Here is a 16,070-nt window from a genome sequence, read left to right as displayed (position 1 = left end):
ATCTAGTCTCATATATCAATGTCGATATAATATCGATATATTGCCCAGCCCTAATTTACAATTAAACAACATAGTTTACACCCTAGATTTAAACATTTGCTGCACATAATAATGGTTTAAATGATTTACTTTCACACCTTGAACAGCTGCTGTTCTACTCAAACCTAGCCACTATCAAAAAACAATTATGGACTACCAACCACTGAGCACCAGAATACAAGAGGTATAACCATGTAAACAACAGCGTATTAGTATAGTGTCAAAAAGATGAAAGTGTATTCTCAAATAGCAGGATGTGCAACCAGCAGGGGTGGAACAAGTACTTTACTTATACCACAGTATAGAAATACAAGTAAAAGTCCTTCATGCATTCATTTTTTTTAAATGTAAAAATATGTCAGAATAATATATTTTTTATATATTTATATTTTTAATATAATTATTGATCCATTTATGTGGACATCACTTTAATGTTAAAACTATACTAACTAACTTTATGCAGCTGGTAAAGGTGGAGTTAACTTGAATTAGGCCTACGCTGGGTAATTTAGCTTGTCAATTTACCTCCATTGATCAATACAGTCTTAACAATAGATACTAATTTGTTATTTAGAATAAATCACCTGAGTCTGCAAAGCGACTTAACGACTTACGTCGTTGGAGTAAAAGTACCATATTTACCTCTGAATTGTAATGAAGTATAAAGTAGAAGAAAATGGAAATACTCAAGTAAAGTCCCTCAAAATTGTACTTAAGACGGGTCCTTGAGTAAATGTACTTAGTTACTTCACCACTGTCAACCTGTTACCTGACAAACCTATGCAGCATGTGCACATAGTTTACAATTAGCAAACACTTAATACAGAGTCGAGAGTCTTACCTTAAGGAGAGCTCCTTCTAGACCTTTTCAATGCAAATTGTTGTTGAGTTGTCAAATAGTTGTCAATCACCATTTTCACTTTAGCTTCCCTCCCGCCATTTTTGTTTGGATGAAGCTGCTGCCCGTCATTCTTGTCCTGGCCAGCCGAGTTCCCTCTAGATCCACCACCAGCATGGCCGAGAAAACACTTCGCTTCGTCTGCCACCCTTTTATATATGTCAATGCTGCCACCCAGCAACTGTTAGCTAACTTTTTTAATGTTAGCTCCAGATCCTTCGTACAGCTGCTTGTCAATCGGGCTTCGGATGTCCTTCCTGTGCCTGTGTTTTCATCGAAAAAATAAATAACAAATGTTTTGAATTTCTCGCTATCGTGTGGGAACGTTAGCGTTAACAGCTCCTGGTGGCTTTTTGAGCAACGCAACCGTTTATATACGGTCTATGCCTGTGGAGATTCGTAGATACCGCATCGGTCTCTGCCGCCGCCATGTTGGCCCGGAGTAAAACCGTAAAAGCCAGACTTTTGTGCTGCTGATGTTAATGCGAAATAAATGCCAAAAGTTAAGCAACAAAGGAATACAATTTCACTGATGAAAACGATATTTTACTATATTTTACTATTACGAATGTGTTGAATTTACTTCTTCTTCTTCTTCTTTAGGGTTTTACGGCAGTTGGCATCCAATTCGTTGCATTACTGCCTCCTACTGGTAATTACCCGTTAACTCTTTATTTATTTCATTACATTATACTATAATTTCCTAAGTAGTCCAGTGCCTTTCAAAAATGCAAATAAATATTTCCGTCCATTCATGGTAACACCACTTTCAAGTACATCTGTAAACCTGATTTCCACTAGTCCTAATTTATGTAATCCAGCAAACATGACCCCTCTCTCTCGAATGTATTTCCTGTATGACATCAGGACATGCTCCACTACACTGTCTCCATTTCCTCACACAGACTGCAATGTCCAGTCGGATGTTTTCCCAAAACCCCAAACAAATCCTCAGAGCACGGGCCTGAATAACATCCAGGTCTGAGAGTACAGATTTAGCTGCTGATCCATATACAATACTGCCATAATCCAACCTTGACCGTATTAAGACTTGATAGATATACTTCAGCGATGTAAAATCAGCCCCCCACTCCAATCCTGCAAGACATCTCATAACATTGATCACTTTTTTACATTTACTAACAACATGCCTGACATGTTCTTTCCACGTCAGTCTCGTATCAAAATATACACCCAAAAAACGAAAATTATCAACTCTCTCCAAGTTATTTCCATATAGTGTCAGATTAAAACCATGGAGTTTTTTCCTCGTAAAAGAACGAGAACATTTAAATCCCCATTGTGTTCTCCATTCTTCAACTCGTATAACTGCATCCTGCATTTTCTCAATCAAATAGTCAATATTTCTCCCTCTTTTCCACACAGCTCCGTCATCTGCGAACAGTGATCTGCCTATGTCCATTGGAATATTCACATGAACAGCATTTATCATAATAGAGAACAACGTCGGACTTACTACACTCCCCTGAGGTGTCCCGTTTTTTACAACAAACATGCTGGATAGCTCTGAACCTATCTTCACTTGTATGGTCCTTTTATCCAGAAAATCCATTATCCAATTGAACATATTCCCTCCAACTCCAATCTTATGTAACTTTATTAGAAGCCCCTCTGTCCATAACATATCATAGGCTTTCTCAACATCAAAAAACACTGCAACCACTGTCTCTTTATTTACTTGGGCTTTCCTTATCTCATCCTCTAAGCACACCACTGGATCCATAGTGTTCCTACCTTTCCGAAAACCACTTTGATAAGCTGCCATCATGCCTCTACTTTCTATGCAATGTATTAACCTCTCATTTATCATACGCTCCATTCATTTACAAATGTGTGATGTCAATGCAATTGGCCTATAATTCCCAGGCCTGCTTGAATCTTTACCTGGTTTCCTTATTGGGACAATTAGTGCCTCTTTCCAACTCTCTGGCATTTTACCCTCCTCCCAAACTTTGTTATATAGCAACAATAATTTCTCCAGGCCTTCAGAATTTAAATGCTTTATCATGCTATAACAAACCTCATCTTTACCAGGCGCAGTCATACCCGACTTATCTAGTGCCTTCCTCAATTCCCCCATACTGAAAGGGACATTCAGATCATCACCATCAAAATTAACTTTCCTGCATAGAGCCTCCATGTTGGCCGCTTTTGTATTTTCTCTGCCTCTTCTCTCATCTACAGACAAATTATCCGAGCTATGCACTTTAACAAATGTATTTGCTATCAACTCTGCCTTTTTTTTATTAGTTACTGCTGTCTCATCCCCTTCAGTCAGAACTGGATAACTCCACTCCTTTCTGTCTCCTCCCATCTTTTTTTTTTATCATACTCCACACCTCACCCACTTGCGTTGTGTTACCAATCGTATCACAATAATTCCTCCAATGTGACCTTTTTGCATGTCTTATTGTCCTCCGCACTACAGCCTGGACTTGCTTGTACTGTATCATATGTTGGAAATTACGAGTTCGTTTCACTATTCTGAAAGCCTTGTTTCTATTTCTCACAGCTTCCTTACACTCATCATCCCACCAGGGCACTATTTTCCTCTTCTTACTACCTTTACTTTTAGGAATGGATTCCAATTCCGCCAATATTATGCCTCGCAATGATTTGTGTCAACTTTAGAGGATCAAGTTTCTTCACTCCCCCTTCTTCCTCGAATCTCACCACCATATTAGTCAATCCAGTTTTCGGATCTCTCCTCCTAACTTCTCTCCCTTCACTACCGCCAGTTTGCCCTTTTTTCCTTTTCCTACTACCACTCTCCTTCACTCTTCTCACTACCTCTTCCCAATCACCCTCCCTTCTCTCTTCCTCCTCACTCATCATCAAACTACTATCGCCACCATCAGTCTCCGTCCCTGCCATCCTGTCAGAGTTTGCAGAGAACAAAGCAGAAACACCGATACCGGACCTATAGGCCTACAGGCCGTCGGCCGATCTTCCCACTAACTGTTCCCTACAATACTCAGTCCTATACCAATATCAAACCACAAAACACTGTAAATGCCTTTTATAATCAACAAACTAGGTGCTATTTCAACGACCGTTTACACGAGCTTAGTTCACACGCACTCGACTCCTGTGTTGAATTTAATAAGAGGTAGCCCTTTTTAAGCAAGTGGCTATCGTCCTAATTGTAGGCTAGCCTAGGCCTAACCCTACTTTATGGAACCATAAATTGTTAGCTGGGTAGCCTAGGTCTACTTCATTAAATAAAAAATGTGGGGTTTCATATCAAAACACTTTATTTGTGTAGCCTACACGGCTTTACATAAATAAATAAAAATACTTAAAGATAGCCTTAGCTTTTAATAAATGAGTAGGCTAGCCTACAATTAGGACGATAGCCACTTGCTTAAAAATGATTAGGCTATCATAGCCTATATGTCCGGCATTTGTAACAAAGAAAACCGCTTGATAATTCAGCCAGAAATTATGATTTTAATTGTGGATAGACCTCCTGCCTCGATAGACAGACATACAAATAATATTTAGCTGCTTAATTTTCTCCGATTTACGGAGGAAGAAGCAGGAGTTTTCAGAGGACACCGGAAGGCAGCAGCAGTCAACTACACCTGGCGTTAATCAGCTGATCATGGGGCTGATTGGGCGGCTCATATAGGGGAGGCGGAGCAGCGTCAGTCATCTCTCCTCTGTGACTGTGCGGACTCTTCATATCAAACATGAAGCTCTCGGCACTGTTGGCTGTGATTTTATTCGCCTGTACTGATCGGAGGAGCTCCGGGATGTCCCACCCCAAACCGGCATGCCGTTATCCGCCGTCTCAGTGGTGTCGATCCCTGGAGATAGCAATATCATGCAATGTGAGTAGAATAAACACACTGGAATCTATATTTACACTCTTTAGCATTTGGACTCACAGCAAAATGCTTAAATAATTACATGAATAGTGAAAACAAACGCTCAATGGCCCCAGTAATGGCCTGTTTATGTTATTAGACAATAATGTAAAAGCAAAATAAATGCAATAAACGCTAAATATAGAGGGATTTTATCTTTTACTAGGCGTAGGCTATATTATTTCTGGATTATCTCTGTAAGTGGGATGTACTTTTACTTAGGCCTATTGATTAAAATGTTAAATATGACGTGTTTTTATATATTTAATATGAACAATCAACACCATAATATTAATATGAACATCGCTGTTCCAAACATGAAAATGTCTGTTTTTAAATGGGAGTCATGCTTCAGAAATTGAACACCAGTGGTTCTTCATGTGACCTGCAGAGCAGCCCTGGGTCAAATCGCACAAACACTTAATTAGTTTAAAGTTCAGTGAAGAAAAAAAAACCGAACAGTTTGTTTTTACTTTGAACGTTAAGCTTCACAATCGGTGTATAAAATGCCATAAATAAAATGCCTATTGGCAAGACACCTGAGGCTACAGTGATGTCTTAAAAAGTCTGGTTTGACACCCTGATGTTAAATTAAAAATTTAATGAGACAAAAAAAAGCATGTAGAAGCTGTAATCAGTTAGCCTAGAAATCTAGACGCACCCTGGTGACACCAAATGTAATTCTTGATGTGGGTCTGGCTTGTCAGGCTAGTAATCAGTGAATCAAGACAGTCTTGATGTTTTAGTTATGTAATGTTTTGTTTTTAAACCAAACTGTTGAATTTATTCCCCCCCCCTTGGAAAAAAACCAGGATCTGCTCCGCTCTTATCTAACCCTAACCCTTATCTCATCTTGGACGGAGAAACTGTTTTTGTGACATTAGGAATTCACAAAATTTGAACCTAAATAGATGTTTTGTTTACTTTTCGCTTTCTTAAATCCTTTTTTTTTATTGTCATGAAGAACATGGTACATAGTCACCAAGCTAGAAAATGTATGAACATTTAAAATATACAGGGTTCATATGTCTTTGCTTACTTAGAATCAAAAGTTATGGTCTTGTTTGTTTTCTCCTCGTGTAGGTTCAGAAGCAATGTATGGAGCTGAATGCTATCAGACCAAACCAGACTGTTCCTCCAGTATCTGTCACTCTGTACTATGAGAGTTTGTGTCCGGACTGCAGAGTCTTCATCACCCAGCGGCTCTTCCCTACCTGGACCATGCTGCAGGACATCATGGCCGTCACTCTGGTCCCGTACGGTAACGCTAAGGTACACAGATAAAATACATAAATGTAAATGAATATAATTGCATGCCTACTTAAAGTTGACATTTCTCTTGTAGGAGATTCCATCAGCAAATTCTCCCTTCACATGTCAGCATGGAGACCCTGAATGCAAAGGAAACATGATTGAGGTTTGAATGTTTTATCACCTGCACTGTAGCTCTGTCACATTTCAATTAATACTACGCATGACACAAAATGACGACTTGAGATTGATTGATCTGTTCCTCAGGCCTGTATCATCCATTTAACGGGACACTCAGCATTTCAGATCATCTACTGCATGGAGTCGGCTACAAATGTTCTTGACGCTGCCCAGCCTGTGAGTATCTACAAAAAACTATTAAGGGTTTCCCTTATTTGCACAAGACACAGAGTGTGTGTGTGTGTGTGTTTTCAGTGTCTCCAGCTGTATGCGCCTTCCGTCTCCTGGTCGAGTGTTAACTCCTGTCTGAAGGGAGGTCTGGGACACCAGCTGATGCACGCCAACGCTGCCATGACCAGAGCGCTGAACCCCGCACACACATGCGTCCCCTGGGTTACCTTCAACGGGGTAAAACACTCTAGATTCATTATGATAGATGGATATAACGCGTTTGCTTTTCTGGGCTAAAAAGGCAAAATTACACATTTGAATGCATTTGTAATGTTCAAATCACTTAGTCACGTTTTTGTTTCAATTCCAACCTTGATAATGAAGTAATATGTCAAAGAAAACAGGGCGTAGTATCTAAGATGCGTTTTTAGTAGTCCATCTTCAGAACATTGCAGTTTCACCACTGCTTACAGATTTAAGCTATTAATCTAGTTTTAGATTGAGCTATTCAGCATTCCCATGCATTTTCTGCAGGAAATGCATTTTCTAGTTCTCCTTTACATCTTTCCTTGACCTCAAGACGTTTTCCATCGAGGTCAAGGAAAAGTGGTTAGTAAAAGACGCCATATTGTTTTTACTATTCAACCGCAGCTCACGTTCTTCATGATATTGAAATCAAATAATTATCTAACAAGTCTCAGATTCATCATGGAAATGTAGTTTGGGATTATACTGTACACTACTTCTGGATGTCTTTCTGTAGCCAAGAGCTGCTGAGGAAGCTTTTTAAAATAATAATGTAATGAGGACTAAAAGTTGTATAAACCGTTTCAGGAATACACAGAGAATGAGAAGACGATGTCGTCCCTTTTCCGCTTGGTTTGCGAACTCTACAAGGTGGGGACTTGTTAGTTTTTTTTTTTTTCTTTTTTGTCGTTGCTACTGTGACTCTACTTTGGGATATTTTGAGGTATCAGTGCTGGTAGAGATGTATTTAAAGACCTTTGGGGAATCTTCTCACAAGCTAAACATTAAAAGGAAGCCAGAGAGAATTTTTACTTAAAAGATTATACATTCTCTATATTTCTCCATTACTGTTCAACCTGACTAAATGTTTCAGCACTAAAATGTTTTAGTATGTATATGTCGGTTATTAACCTTTTGAGTGTCATGTTGTGTACTGTAATGTGACTGTAACTGTGTTGTGTCTTCAGGGGGTGAAGCCTCCAGCCTGCACTGGAGCTCCAGTCAGACTCAACAGAAGCTTCTGCTAAACACAAACAACTTAACGTGTGAAAACAGCAAATCACAACATGCATAATGTACCAAACACCATCAGTCATATTAACATGTGAATCGGAGATCATACAGTGGGTTTTTATTTGAAAGTGGAATAAATCTGTCTCTTCTTCCACATACTGTAGTTCTTGATTGACATTATTTCCATTTCAGCAACCTGTGTTTTATAGTCTATGAACAAAGAAACAGCCTGTTTCATCAGTTTCCATATTTGTTTTTATTGGCATTTTCCACTTAAAACACCCTGAACTTCCGACAGTCTTTTGGCTTAGAATGAGAAACAAAAATAGTTATTTTCTTTGACAAAAACATTGGAGTGGCAGATGTATACTTTTAAAGCATACTTGTTTTTAGGCTCCAGAACATAAAATCAAATGTCCAATGTTACAGTACTTTGTCTTGACAGACATGTTTGAAGAATAAATATTTTTCTTATAGAAGTTTACACATCACAGAGGCTGAGAAAACAGACAGCATGAACATTTAATGTTGGCAGTATCAGTGCGACACAATAACGGAGAGAGCGCAGGGACTTTCCTACTCATCAACACATTAACACTGTAAAGCACTGATGTCTTCCTGTAAAGAGCCACGCCGCTGTGTTTTAACATGCTGATGTAATGCCTCTGAAAACTGAAATCAATTGTTAAATGTTTCAAATCCACAGTTATCCCACGTGATGAAAATGCCCTGCTGGCTTTTTTTTTTTCCTCGTAAAGTGATGCATTTTCTTGCTTCAAAATAGAATTATATAATGAGAGCTTAAAATAATACTGTTGTACATTGCTTTTCTGTTCAGCCATGGTGACGTCACTGCTTGTGCAAACTACCCAGGGCTAGTATTCCATACTAACAGGAAATGTCAAAACTCTCACTTCCTGTGCTGCAGGAGAGCTAAGGGACAGCTGCTGTGTTATAGCTGTCACATAGAGGGAAGCACATTTTATTTAGATTAAAATGCCATTACTTTCTTTGATACTTAATCAAGAACATACTTTGTGAAAACCATGTTTCAAACAAATGTTAAGAATCAGAGGTTGTAAAAGAGGAAGAATAATTTTCTTCATTTTTGATTGACAGTGGCTTCTTATTGTCTGTCTGAGCTCCTTCATCCTCAACATTTTAACTAACTTGAGATGTGCTTTTTAACCAGCGCTAGGAAGGTACTTTAACGGCATACCAGCAATCTGTGTTAAAAGCTCCAGTGACATCAGTGGACTAGAGATTTATACTGCAAACACATTTAAATATTTAGAGACATTTAGAACCAAGACCCAAAGCTTGGATAGGAAGAGGAAGCTTGATGATTACAGGACCACAGAGCAACTTTTTCAGATTAAATCCCAGGTACTGTATGATGCAATCTTCATTACTATACAACACAATATGAAAGTGTTTCATGTAAAACAACAAATAATGGTTTATTGTCGAGGTGATGCCAAAGAAAAGGCCATAAGGGTTTTCAGGTCAATCTGCCAATTAGATTGACATTTCTTGTGTTTAAGTATAAACTTTAGCCTGCTGATGGCGGTAGAGGGAAGGTCTGTGAACCAGAACATCTGATCCAAATGCTCTGCTGCTGAGGTTTACATGGCATTTTCACCCTGGGATTTTGAAACTAGAAGTTAAAGTGTGCAACCAGCAAAACAAAAACTTGACATGTTTTACTTAGAGATGTTTGTAGCTTATTTTGTCATTTAATTGTTCTCATAGCTCACACACTAAGACTATGTATAAGAGGACAAAAATAGAATAAAGCTGCTGTCATAAATGTAAAGTTTCCTATATGTATTCTGATTCTTTGAGATTCCTTTTTTTTAAAGTCTGGAAAAGAGCAGTTTTTTTTTTTTGCTTTTCGAGAACGGCGAAGCAAACAATGCTCTGAGGCTCAGCATGTCAAAAACAGCATAATGGTCCTTTAACACTAGGCTCCAACCACATCCATACCATATCACATGTAGACTGGTGTTTTCTACGACTGCCTAACCAGGAAGTGCATCATATATTTGTGTAGTGCTTGTTTGCTTCCTGGTCTTTCTACCTCAGTGACGGCGACAAACACTGCTCTAGACTGAACGAGGACTCCTGAAACTACACACATTCTTACGTCCCAGCTATCTGAATAGGAAAGGGCTGAACAGACTGATCATGAGCTGCACAAAATCTAATAAACTGTCCGCTCTAAATACTGGTAACACGTATCATTCATAAAAACTAACACTATAAAGTCAGTGACTTCGATACAATCATCAGGTTAAAATCTCTAGTGTAAAAATGTATAGCATCGTAGGCTGGGAGGTGTTTGTGTGTTTTCAACACTTATGGCACACAGCTATCCCAGTCGAGCACTATCTATTAAATAAGACGGATAACCTGATGGAACACAATCTGTTTAGGTTGATCTGATTTATTTCTGTCAGCAACCTCTGATCTCTACATCAGATCCTGTCGGCAGGGCAGGGACACAACACCATGGTGACTTATTTGGAATTATAAGATCCTCATAGAAAATAGAACATAGTTTGCACGTAACTCTTTTCCACATCCTATTTGTGCCACAAACTATTTTAAAAAATATTTTACTGTTTCAAATAAATTGAACTTGAACCTCAAGGAACTAAAGTGCAAAATAGTTTAATCGAGATCAAAACAGTAGTCTTATAATTCCAATATTATCTGACTAACCAGAAGGTTGTGAATTTTGTTGTTGGCCAACTAAGTTTTTTCTTTCTTTCATTCTGAATCAATCAACGAGTGAGTTTCCTGCCCTGCTTTCTGGTACCTTGGGTCAAACAACCCGTACTGTTCTGTCTGTGTGATCAGTAGGCCTACAGTGGACGAAGCCCTTTGTGTGACTGAATAGAAGAGCTGAAGAGCAGAGACGGTAAAGTGCTACTGCGGACTGGAGGCACCCTGATAAAAAATGCTTTTCAAGCACAAAAACAGAGACAAGACAAGCAAATGTACAACAAAGAACTGTCCAAAACCCTAAAACAATGACCCCATTTAAAATAATCTCAGGTAAAAAAATAAAGCCCAAACTAATTATACAGGTGGTGTCTTTTGTATTTTAAACAGGTGAGACTGGGGTACAGTCTTCTTCAGTGTTTAATCTTTGTGGTGCTACAAGCTGGTTTACATATATATTATTTGATTGCTTCAGTTGCCAAATTTTATATTAAAGGGTTTTAATTAAATGTAGAGACACACAGGTTAAAGTCTCAGATGTCTCTGGTTTGGAGGTAAATCAAACAGGAAAGAGAGTTTGGGGTCGAGGGTCAGGTCAGGGGAACCCACTACATCCGTGCTACATTACATTTATGTGTCTCTTCATACCCTGAGGTTTAGGTCCATCGATTTTCTCTCATCTACATTCTGTATTTGGTAAAATTATTCATCTCTCACATAATTCTCAAACAAAGAAATCATACTAATACTTATTCCAACCGGACTCAGTCATTTCATATCCTAAATTAAAACTATGGTGCAAAATAATTTCCAAGACCCTGTCAGACCACCGGGGTTCTCATTCTCATGTCTGAATGTCACACACAGTTATTGGAGGAAGACATTTCCTTTACCTTTTGTTCTTGTTCCAGTATCACGCCTTGGCTCCACTCTTCTTCCCAGGTAAATGCAGCAGTCTTTGTCTGGGACTCTGAACTGAAGCTACAACAAAGCAGGACGGGACACAAAGGCCAATCAGGCCCCCGAAGAGGGGCTGAAACTATTCTTTTGGTAAAAATATAAGATAAAACAGTTCTCCCGTGTGGGTGTCTCCAGTGTAAAGGGACTGTAGTGATTTTACAGACTTTATTGGTAAAGGCCTGCCCTGCCTCCGTCTCTCTACATCCAGCACTCGTGTCTCTCAGGCAGGGCAGGTTGTGCTGGTTGTTACGTGCCCATACGTAGGCACGGCACCCCGTCGCTCTCCTTGCTGAGTTCTCTGTCGCCGCCCTCCCGCCCCGGGGAGGCCAGCGTCCTGTGGGGGCTCCGCACCGACATGGCAGCCAGATTCAGGGTCCGAGACGGGTGAGGCGAGGGGGGGCGGTACCTGCTGCTGCTGCTGCTACGGGGGTCTGGGGACAAAGAGGGGGAGGAGGAGTCTTGGTGCCGCTTCCCACCCAACTGGGACTCCTCCTCTAGGGGGATCTCCAGGTCAGACTCCCCCTCGTCCTCATCCTCCTCTTCCTCCTCCAGAGTGAGTTCAAACTGGAACTTGTCCCCTCCTCCTCCTCCTCCTCCTCCTCCTCCTCCTCCTCCTCCTGAAGGCACAGCCGCTCCTGCTCCCACAGCTCCTCCCCCTGGTATCACCTCCACATGGTGCTCCTCCGGGCTGGGCGGCGATGGGCTGCGGGGGATCATGCTCTGGTACCACTCCCTGTTGTCCTCCAGCGTGTCCAGGATGTCCTGGGCGTCAGGATGCACCAAGTCCGCCCATGTCTCCCACAGAGGGTGGACAACGTAGTCGATAAAGCCCACCTAGTCATAGAAATAATATTGATAATAACAATAACAAACTGAACCAATATGAAAGGAGTAAAATATGTAAAAACAAAATATGAAGCTTGTTTAGTGAAGACGAAGGCTGCAAAGATGCTGATGCTGAAATTTTGGATGAATATGAATGGAAATATCTGGATATCATTTTATTACTTGAATCTAGTTGACCTCAAGTGTGTGACTTCTATACCACAATGTCTGTAGTGACAGGTTACAGGTTAACTGCAGATATTGCTAATGGAGTAGGTATGCATATGTCGCCTCCATGAAATGGAAACAACAGGCTGCAGGTTATACAAAGAAAATACCCAGGATGTGATGCAAAGTATAGTTTTGAAAAGATGTTGAATTTCTGGAACCACATTTGTGTTTGCAATTAGATTTTGAAGGTCCCTATGAAAGCCATCTGATTTAGAAATATTCATTTATGTGTGTTTGCTGTCTTGACTTGATAAAAGTAATTTTATTCAAATATGTGGAACATTTGTTGTTTGTATCTATTACAAAATAATGATCTCACATGCTGCTCTGATGTTATCGTGAAGGTTGAAAAATAACCTTAGAAGTTTATAACATTTCCACTATTTCCCTACATCCCTTGTGTCAGAGGGCGTTACCTGGCTCTTCTCTATAGAGGCGTTGTGTTTGTCACACATGGGACTGATCTCCATGCCTTTATCCCGCTCTCGGTCTCCCTGGGTGAAGAACTCCACCATGATGCGGTCTGTCCACTGGCGGTAAATCTCCAGCGGTTTGGTTGGGTTGCTCAGGTCGGCACAGTGTACCATGTTCTGCAGAACCTGGACGAGACAGGTCAGACTTTGCTGGTGATGTGTCCTGTTTTCAAAACCTCACCAACAAATACTCAGAAATAGCAGCAGTGACGCAAAATGTAACTAGCATTCCTTTTATTTTATATATAGATTTTTTTTAAAACCCTGTCCTGACTCTAACAATACCACAACAATCCACAGTGTGCAATGACCACTATATGTCCAGCAGGCAGCAGCACTTTCACACACTAACTCCCCGGTTGAACATACAAACAAGTTACTTCGGAAAACATGCTGCTGCCAAAGTCTGAGATCTATACTGCTTATTATTTACTGCTCACTCTTAAAAAATAATTTAAAGTTTCTGGCGACAGATTAATAATCCATGACTCAAACACTGATGCTGCATAACATAAAATTTCTTTTCATTGAGACTGAAAAGTGAACAAAGAAATAAAGTCTCTGCTGTTCATCATAATGTTTATAATGGATTTTATGTGAAATATCTAACTGTATTATGATTGCATACTAGTTAGCAGGTGGTACACATTTAAAATGACTGTACAGTCAAATAGCTATATTTTTCTTTTTTGTCAGTATGGTTTTTCCAAAGCATCATGTTCTTATATATCTATATTTACACATATTTATATATTTAGTGTCAGCAGGGGGCGTTCTCACCTGGATGCGGTCAGAGTAGTTGTCGAGCAGCAGGACTCCCAGACTGGTCACCTTCTTGGTCTCCACCATTGTCTTCATGTCCGCCAAGAAGTTCATGTGTTTGGACATATCAGTTGCAAGCACCTAATGAAGAAATAAACACATCGTCCAACAAATGACGCATGTTCGTGCTTCCCGTCTGTGTGATGTGGCGTCTTTGTTTCCTATATTTCTAAAAACAACTGGATCTGTTGGCTTTTAACGGTTATTGGAGTGTTGTAAATGACGCACAAAATGTGTATATGAAATGATAAACGGTTTGTCTTGCAGAGTCTCTTTGTGTGAAATTGTGTGAATGAGTGACAGTTTGTGTTTATTAGTCCTTGCACTTCTGTAAATGTATCCACCATTGCAAAGAGTTACTAAATCTGGTTCTGAAATAAACAAAGACACCCTGTTCTCTCAGCTTCACTGCTGCAGTCCTGAGTTATACCTGTGGGTATCTGGGTCCTAAGTCTGGTTTGGCCCAGTTTGGCACAGAATCACTGTCCTCAGGTTTTCATTTAAATTTTAAACATTTGGGTTCTTGGGTCTTTTAGTGGTCTGAGGTTATTCAGTATTTTTCTTGTTAATTAATACATTTAAAACACACTACACATAAGCTTCAAAAGCAACACGAACAAAATAAAATATTTATGGGACTTATGGAAGCTCTAACTGACCATCAACTGTAACTGTCTGTTTTCTCATACATAAACTACATGATGATATTTTGCCTGCAGCCTTTTCAAAGTAGCCTGTGACCAGAAAAAAAGACATCAATATGTCATGTACAAAGTGCAGCAGTCTCACCATGTCGATCACCATCTTTCGGAGGGAGTCTTTCTGTTTCTTGCTGAGGTTTTGGAAGATATCACAGTTGTCTTCTTGCAGCAGTTTGAAGCCCACAGCGAGGTGGTGATTCTCCAGCACCGAGGCATCGTTGTACATCAGTGCCAGCTCTGAACCTGCAGACATGTGGTTTGAAATTGTTAAAACTGTACAACAGGACACCTAGAACATAATTCTAGCTCATTTGAATCAGGGCTTATAGTAGCACTGTCTAAATGAGATCCTCTGCCATACTGTCAAATGACCCAGACCCAGTTTAAGTGCAGCTTAAGTAAAAAGAGTTAATATATTACACACCACAAAAAAGAAAACATACATATTTAGATATGTATATATTCACCACAGAAAATAAATAATGTAAATAAAAAAAGAATCTGTGAGAACACCTCGTCAAAACCCTTCTTTCTCTGTGTACCTTTTGAAAACCTTTTGTATGTATTTTTTTCTCAGGTGAATAAAATGTTGATTTTTTGTTCTGAAGCATGTTGTGGTGGTTGTGTGCAGAGACAGAGAGGAACCTACTGGTGTTTATCAGGAACTGGTTGGTGACTCCTGGGTGGTCGACATCATGGATGGCACTAGCAAACAGAACAGCCATGATCTCCAGGTCTGTGAACACCGCCTGGGATAAACAAAGAACAGAAAACACATTCATTCAAAACGATACACTGATATTATATTGTAATTATGACTTAACCATAAACTACAACAACAACAGCAACAACAATAGTCTATATCAATGACGTTTCAATTCCGGATTGGTCAGGTGCCGCCGGAAATTCTGCCCGATGTCCCTCATGTCGGCAGGATGTCCGTTACCTTCCACTTTCCTTGTGTTGCCGTTTTAAACTCCGGTTGATTTATAGAGTATGGTTGACTGCTCCTCAGATCTCTGCAGGGTAAATCCAGACAGCCAGCTAGACTATCTGTCCAATCTGAGTTTTCTGTTGCACGACTAAACAACCAAAACAAGTTTCTTCCCGAGGCTATTTTGCAGAAGGCGCCGTTGCTCCGTGCAGCGCTTAGCGCTGCCCAAGACATTTATAATTTGTTTAAAGAAATGCCAAAAACCAGAGCATGTTTTCTTCTCATCCTGGAATGCTGTGTAGCTAGGCCCTCCTCTGCAGCGCTGTGGCAGAAGGTCTGGCAATGCTAGACTACAACAACAGCAACAGCTTCCTCAGCTCACCTCTAAAGCAGGGGTGGACAGGAGGACGTGGGTGGACTGCACCACATCAGCTGCATGAATGTTGTTGTGATAAGCTACATCTGCATGGTAGTGGTCCTCCAGGGTCATCATTAAGGTGATAAAGGTGTCATTTGGGATCTTAAAGGTTTTCAGAAGGTCTCGCTCCTGGAAGGGTGCAGAGGAAGAGAAAAGAGTAACATCAACCACAAATAACAGTTTCTCTTCTGTTGGTTTGATTCAAATGATGGGGAAGTTGCCTTAAATTTGCCTGCAACCAGCAGATTCTTTTGTAAACTAACTTGGTGGCTAACAGCGTAAAATACACA

At 40.0% G+C, this 16,070-nt stretch overlaps 2 protein-coding genes across 6 annotated transcripts in view; one reads left to right on the top strand and one right to left on the bottom strand.

The window, feature by feature from the left end:
- Nucleotides 1-4,601: 4,601 nt before the first annotated feature.
- ifi30b (IFI30 lysosomal thiol reductase b) lies at nucleotides 4,602-7,852 on the top strand. The gene is made up of 7 exons (XM_078258696.1): nucleotides 4,602-4,791; nucleotides 5,911-6,099; nucleotides 6,173-6,244; nucleotides 6,346-6,435; nucleotides 6,514-6,666; nucleotides 7,264-7,326; nucleotides 7,644-7,852. The coding sequence occupies exons 1-7, from the start codon at nucleotides 4,651-4,653 to the stop codon at nucleotides 7,701-7,703; spliced, it is 768 nt and encodes a 255-aa protein (XP_078114822.1). The 5' UTR covers nucleotides 4,602-4,650; the 3' UTR covers nucleotides 7,704-7,852.
- Nucleotides 7,853-7,930: 78 nt separating this feature from the next.
- Nucleotides 7,931-16,070, bottom strand: part of pde4cb (phosphodiesterase 4C, cAMP-specific b) — a 104,767-nt gene continuing 96,627 nt past the window's right edge. For all 5 annotated transcript variants that reach the window (XM_078258691.1, XM_078258692.1, XM_078258695.1 and 2 more), the window contains 6 exons: nucleotides 15,745-15,909; nucleotides 15,078-15,177; nucleotides 14,517-14,671; nucleotides 13,686-13,808; nucleotides 12,849-13,031; nucleotides 7,931-12,210 (listed from right to left, as the gene is read on the bottom strand). In XM_078258691.1, the coding sequence (XP_078114817.1) occupies nucleotides 11,623-12,210; nucleotides 12,849-13,031; nucleotides 13,686-13,808; nucleotides 14,517-14,671; nucleotides 15,078-15,177; nucleotides 15,745-15,909 (1,314 nt within the window). In that variant the 3' untranslated portion in view covers nucleotides 7,931-11,622. The remainder of the gene's footprint in view (nucleotides 12,211-12,848; nucleotides 13,032-13,685; nucleotides 13,809-14,516; nucleotides 14,672-15,077; nucleotides 15,178-15,744; nucleotides 15,910-16,070) is intronic.

Source organism: Sander vitreus, chromosome 9 (genome assembly GCF_031162955.1).
Source record: "Sander vitreus isolate 19-12246 chromosome 9, sanVit1, whole genome shotgun sequence".
In the NCBI taxonomy this organism is placed as follows: domain Eukaryota; kingdom Metazoa; phylum Chordata; class Actinopteri; order Perciformes; family Percidae; genus Sander; species Sander vitreus.
Note: the sequence above shows the minus strand (reverse complement) of the source record. Positions and strands in the feature narration are given on the sequence as shown.

What these genes read in the sequence shown, in the direction of transcription:
- ifi30b (XM_078258696.1), top strand. Translation starts at nt 4,651, where the DNA reads ATGAAGCTCTCGGCACTGTTGGCTGTGATTTTATTCGCCTGTACTGAT. An exon ending in TCCCGTACGGTAACGCTAAG is followed by an intron (nt 6,100 to 6,172) that starts GTACACAGATAA and finishes TTTCTCTTGTAG; the next exon opens with GAGATTCCATCAGCAAATTC. An exon ending in TTCTTGACGCTGCCCAGCCT is followed by an intron (nt 6,436 to 6,513) that starts GTGAGTATCTAC and finishes GTGTGTTTTCAG; the next exon opens with TGTCTCCAGCTGTATGCGCC.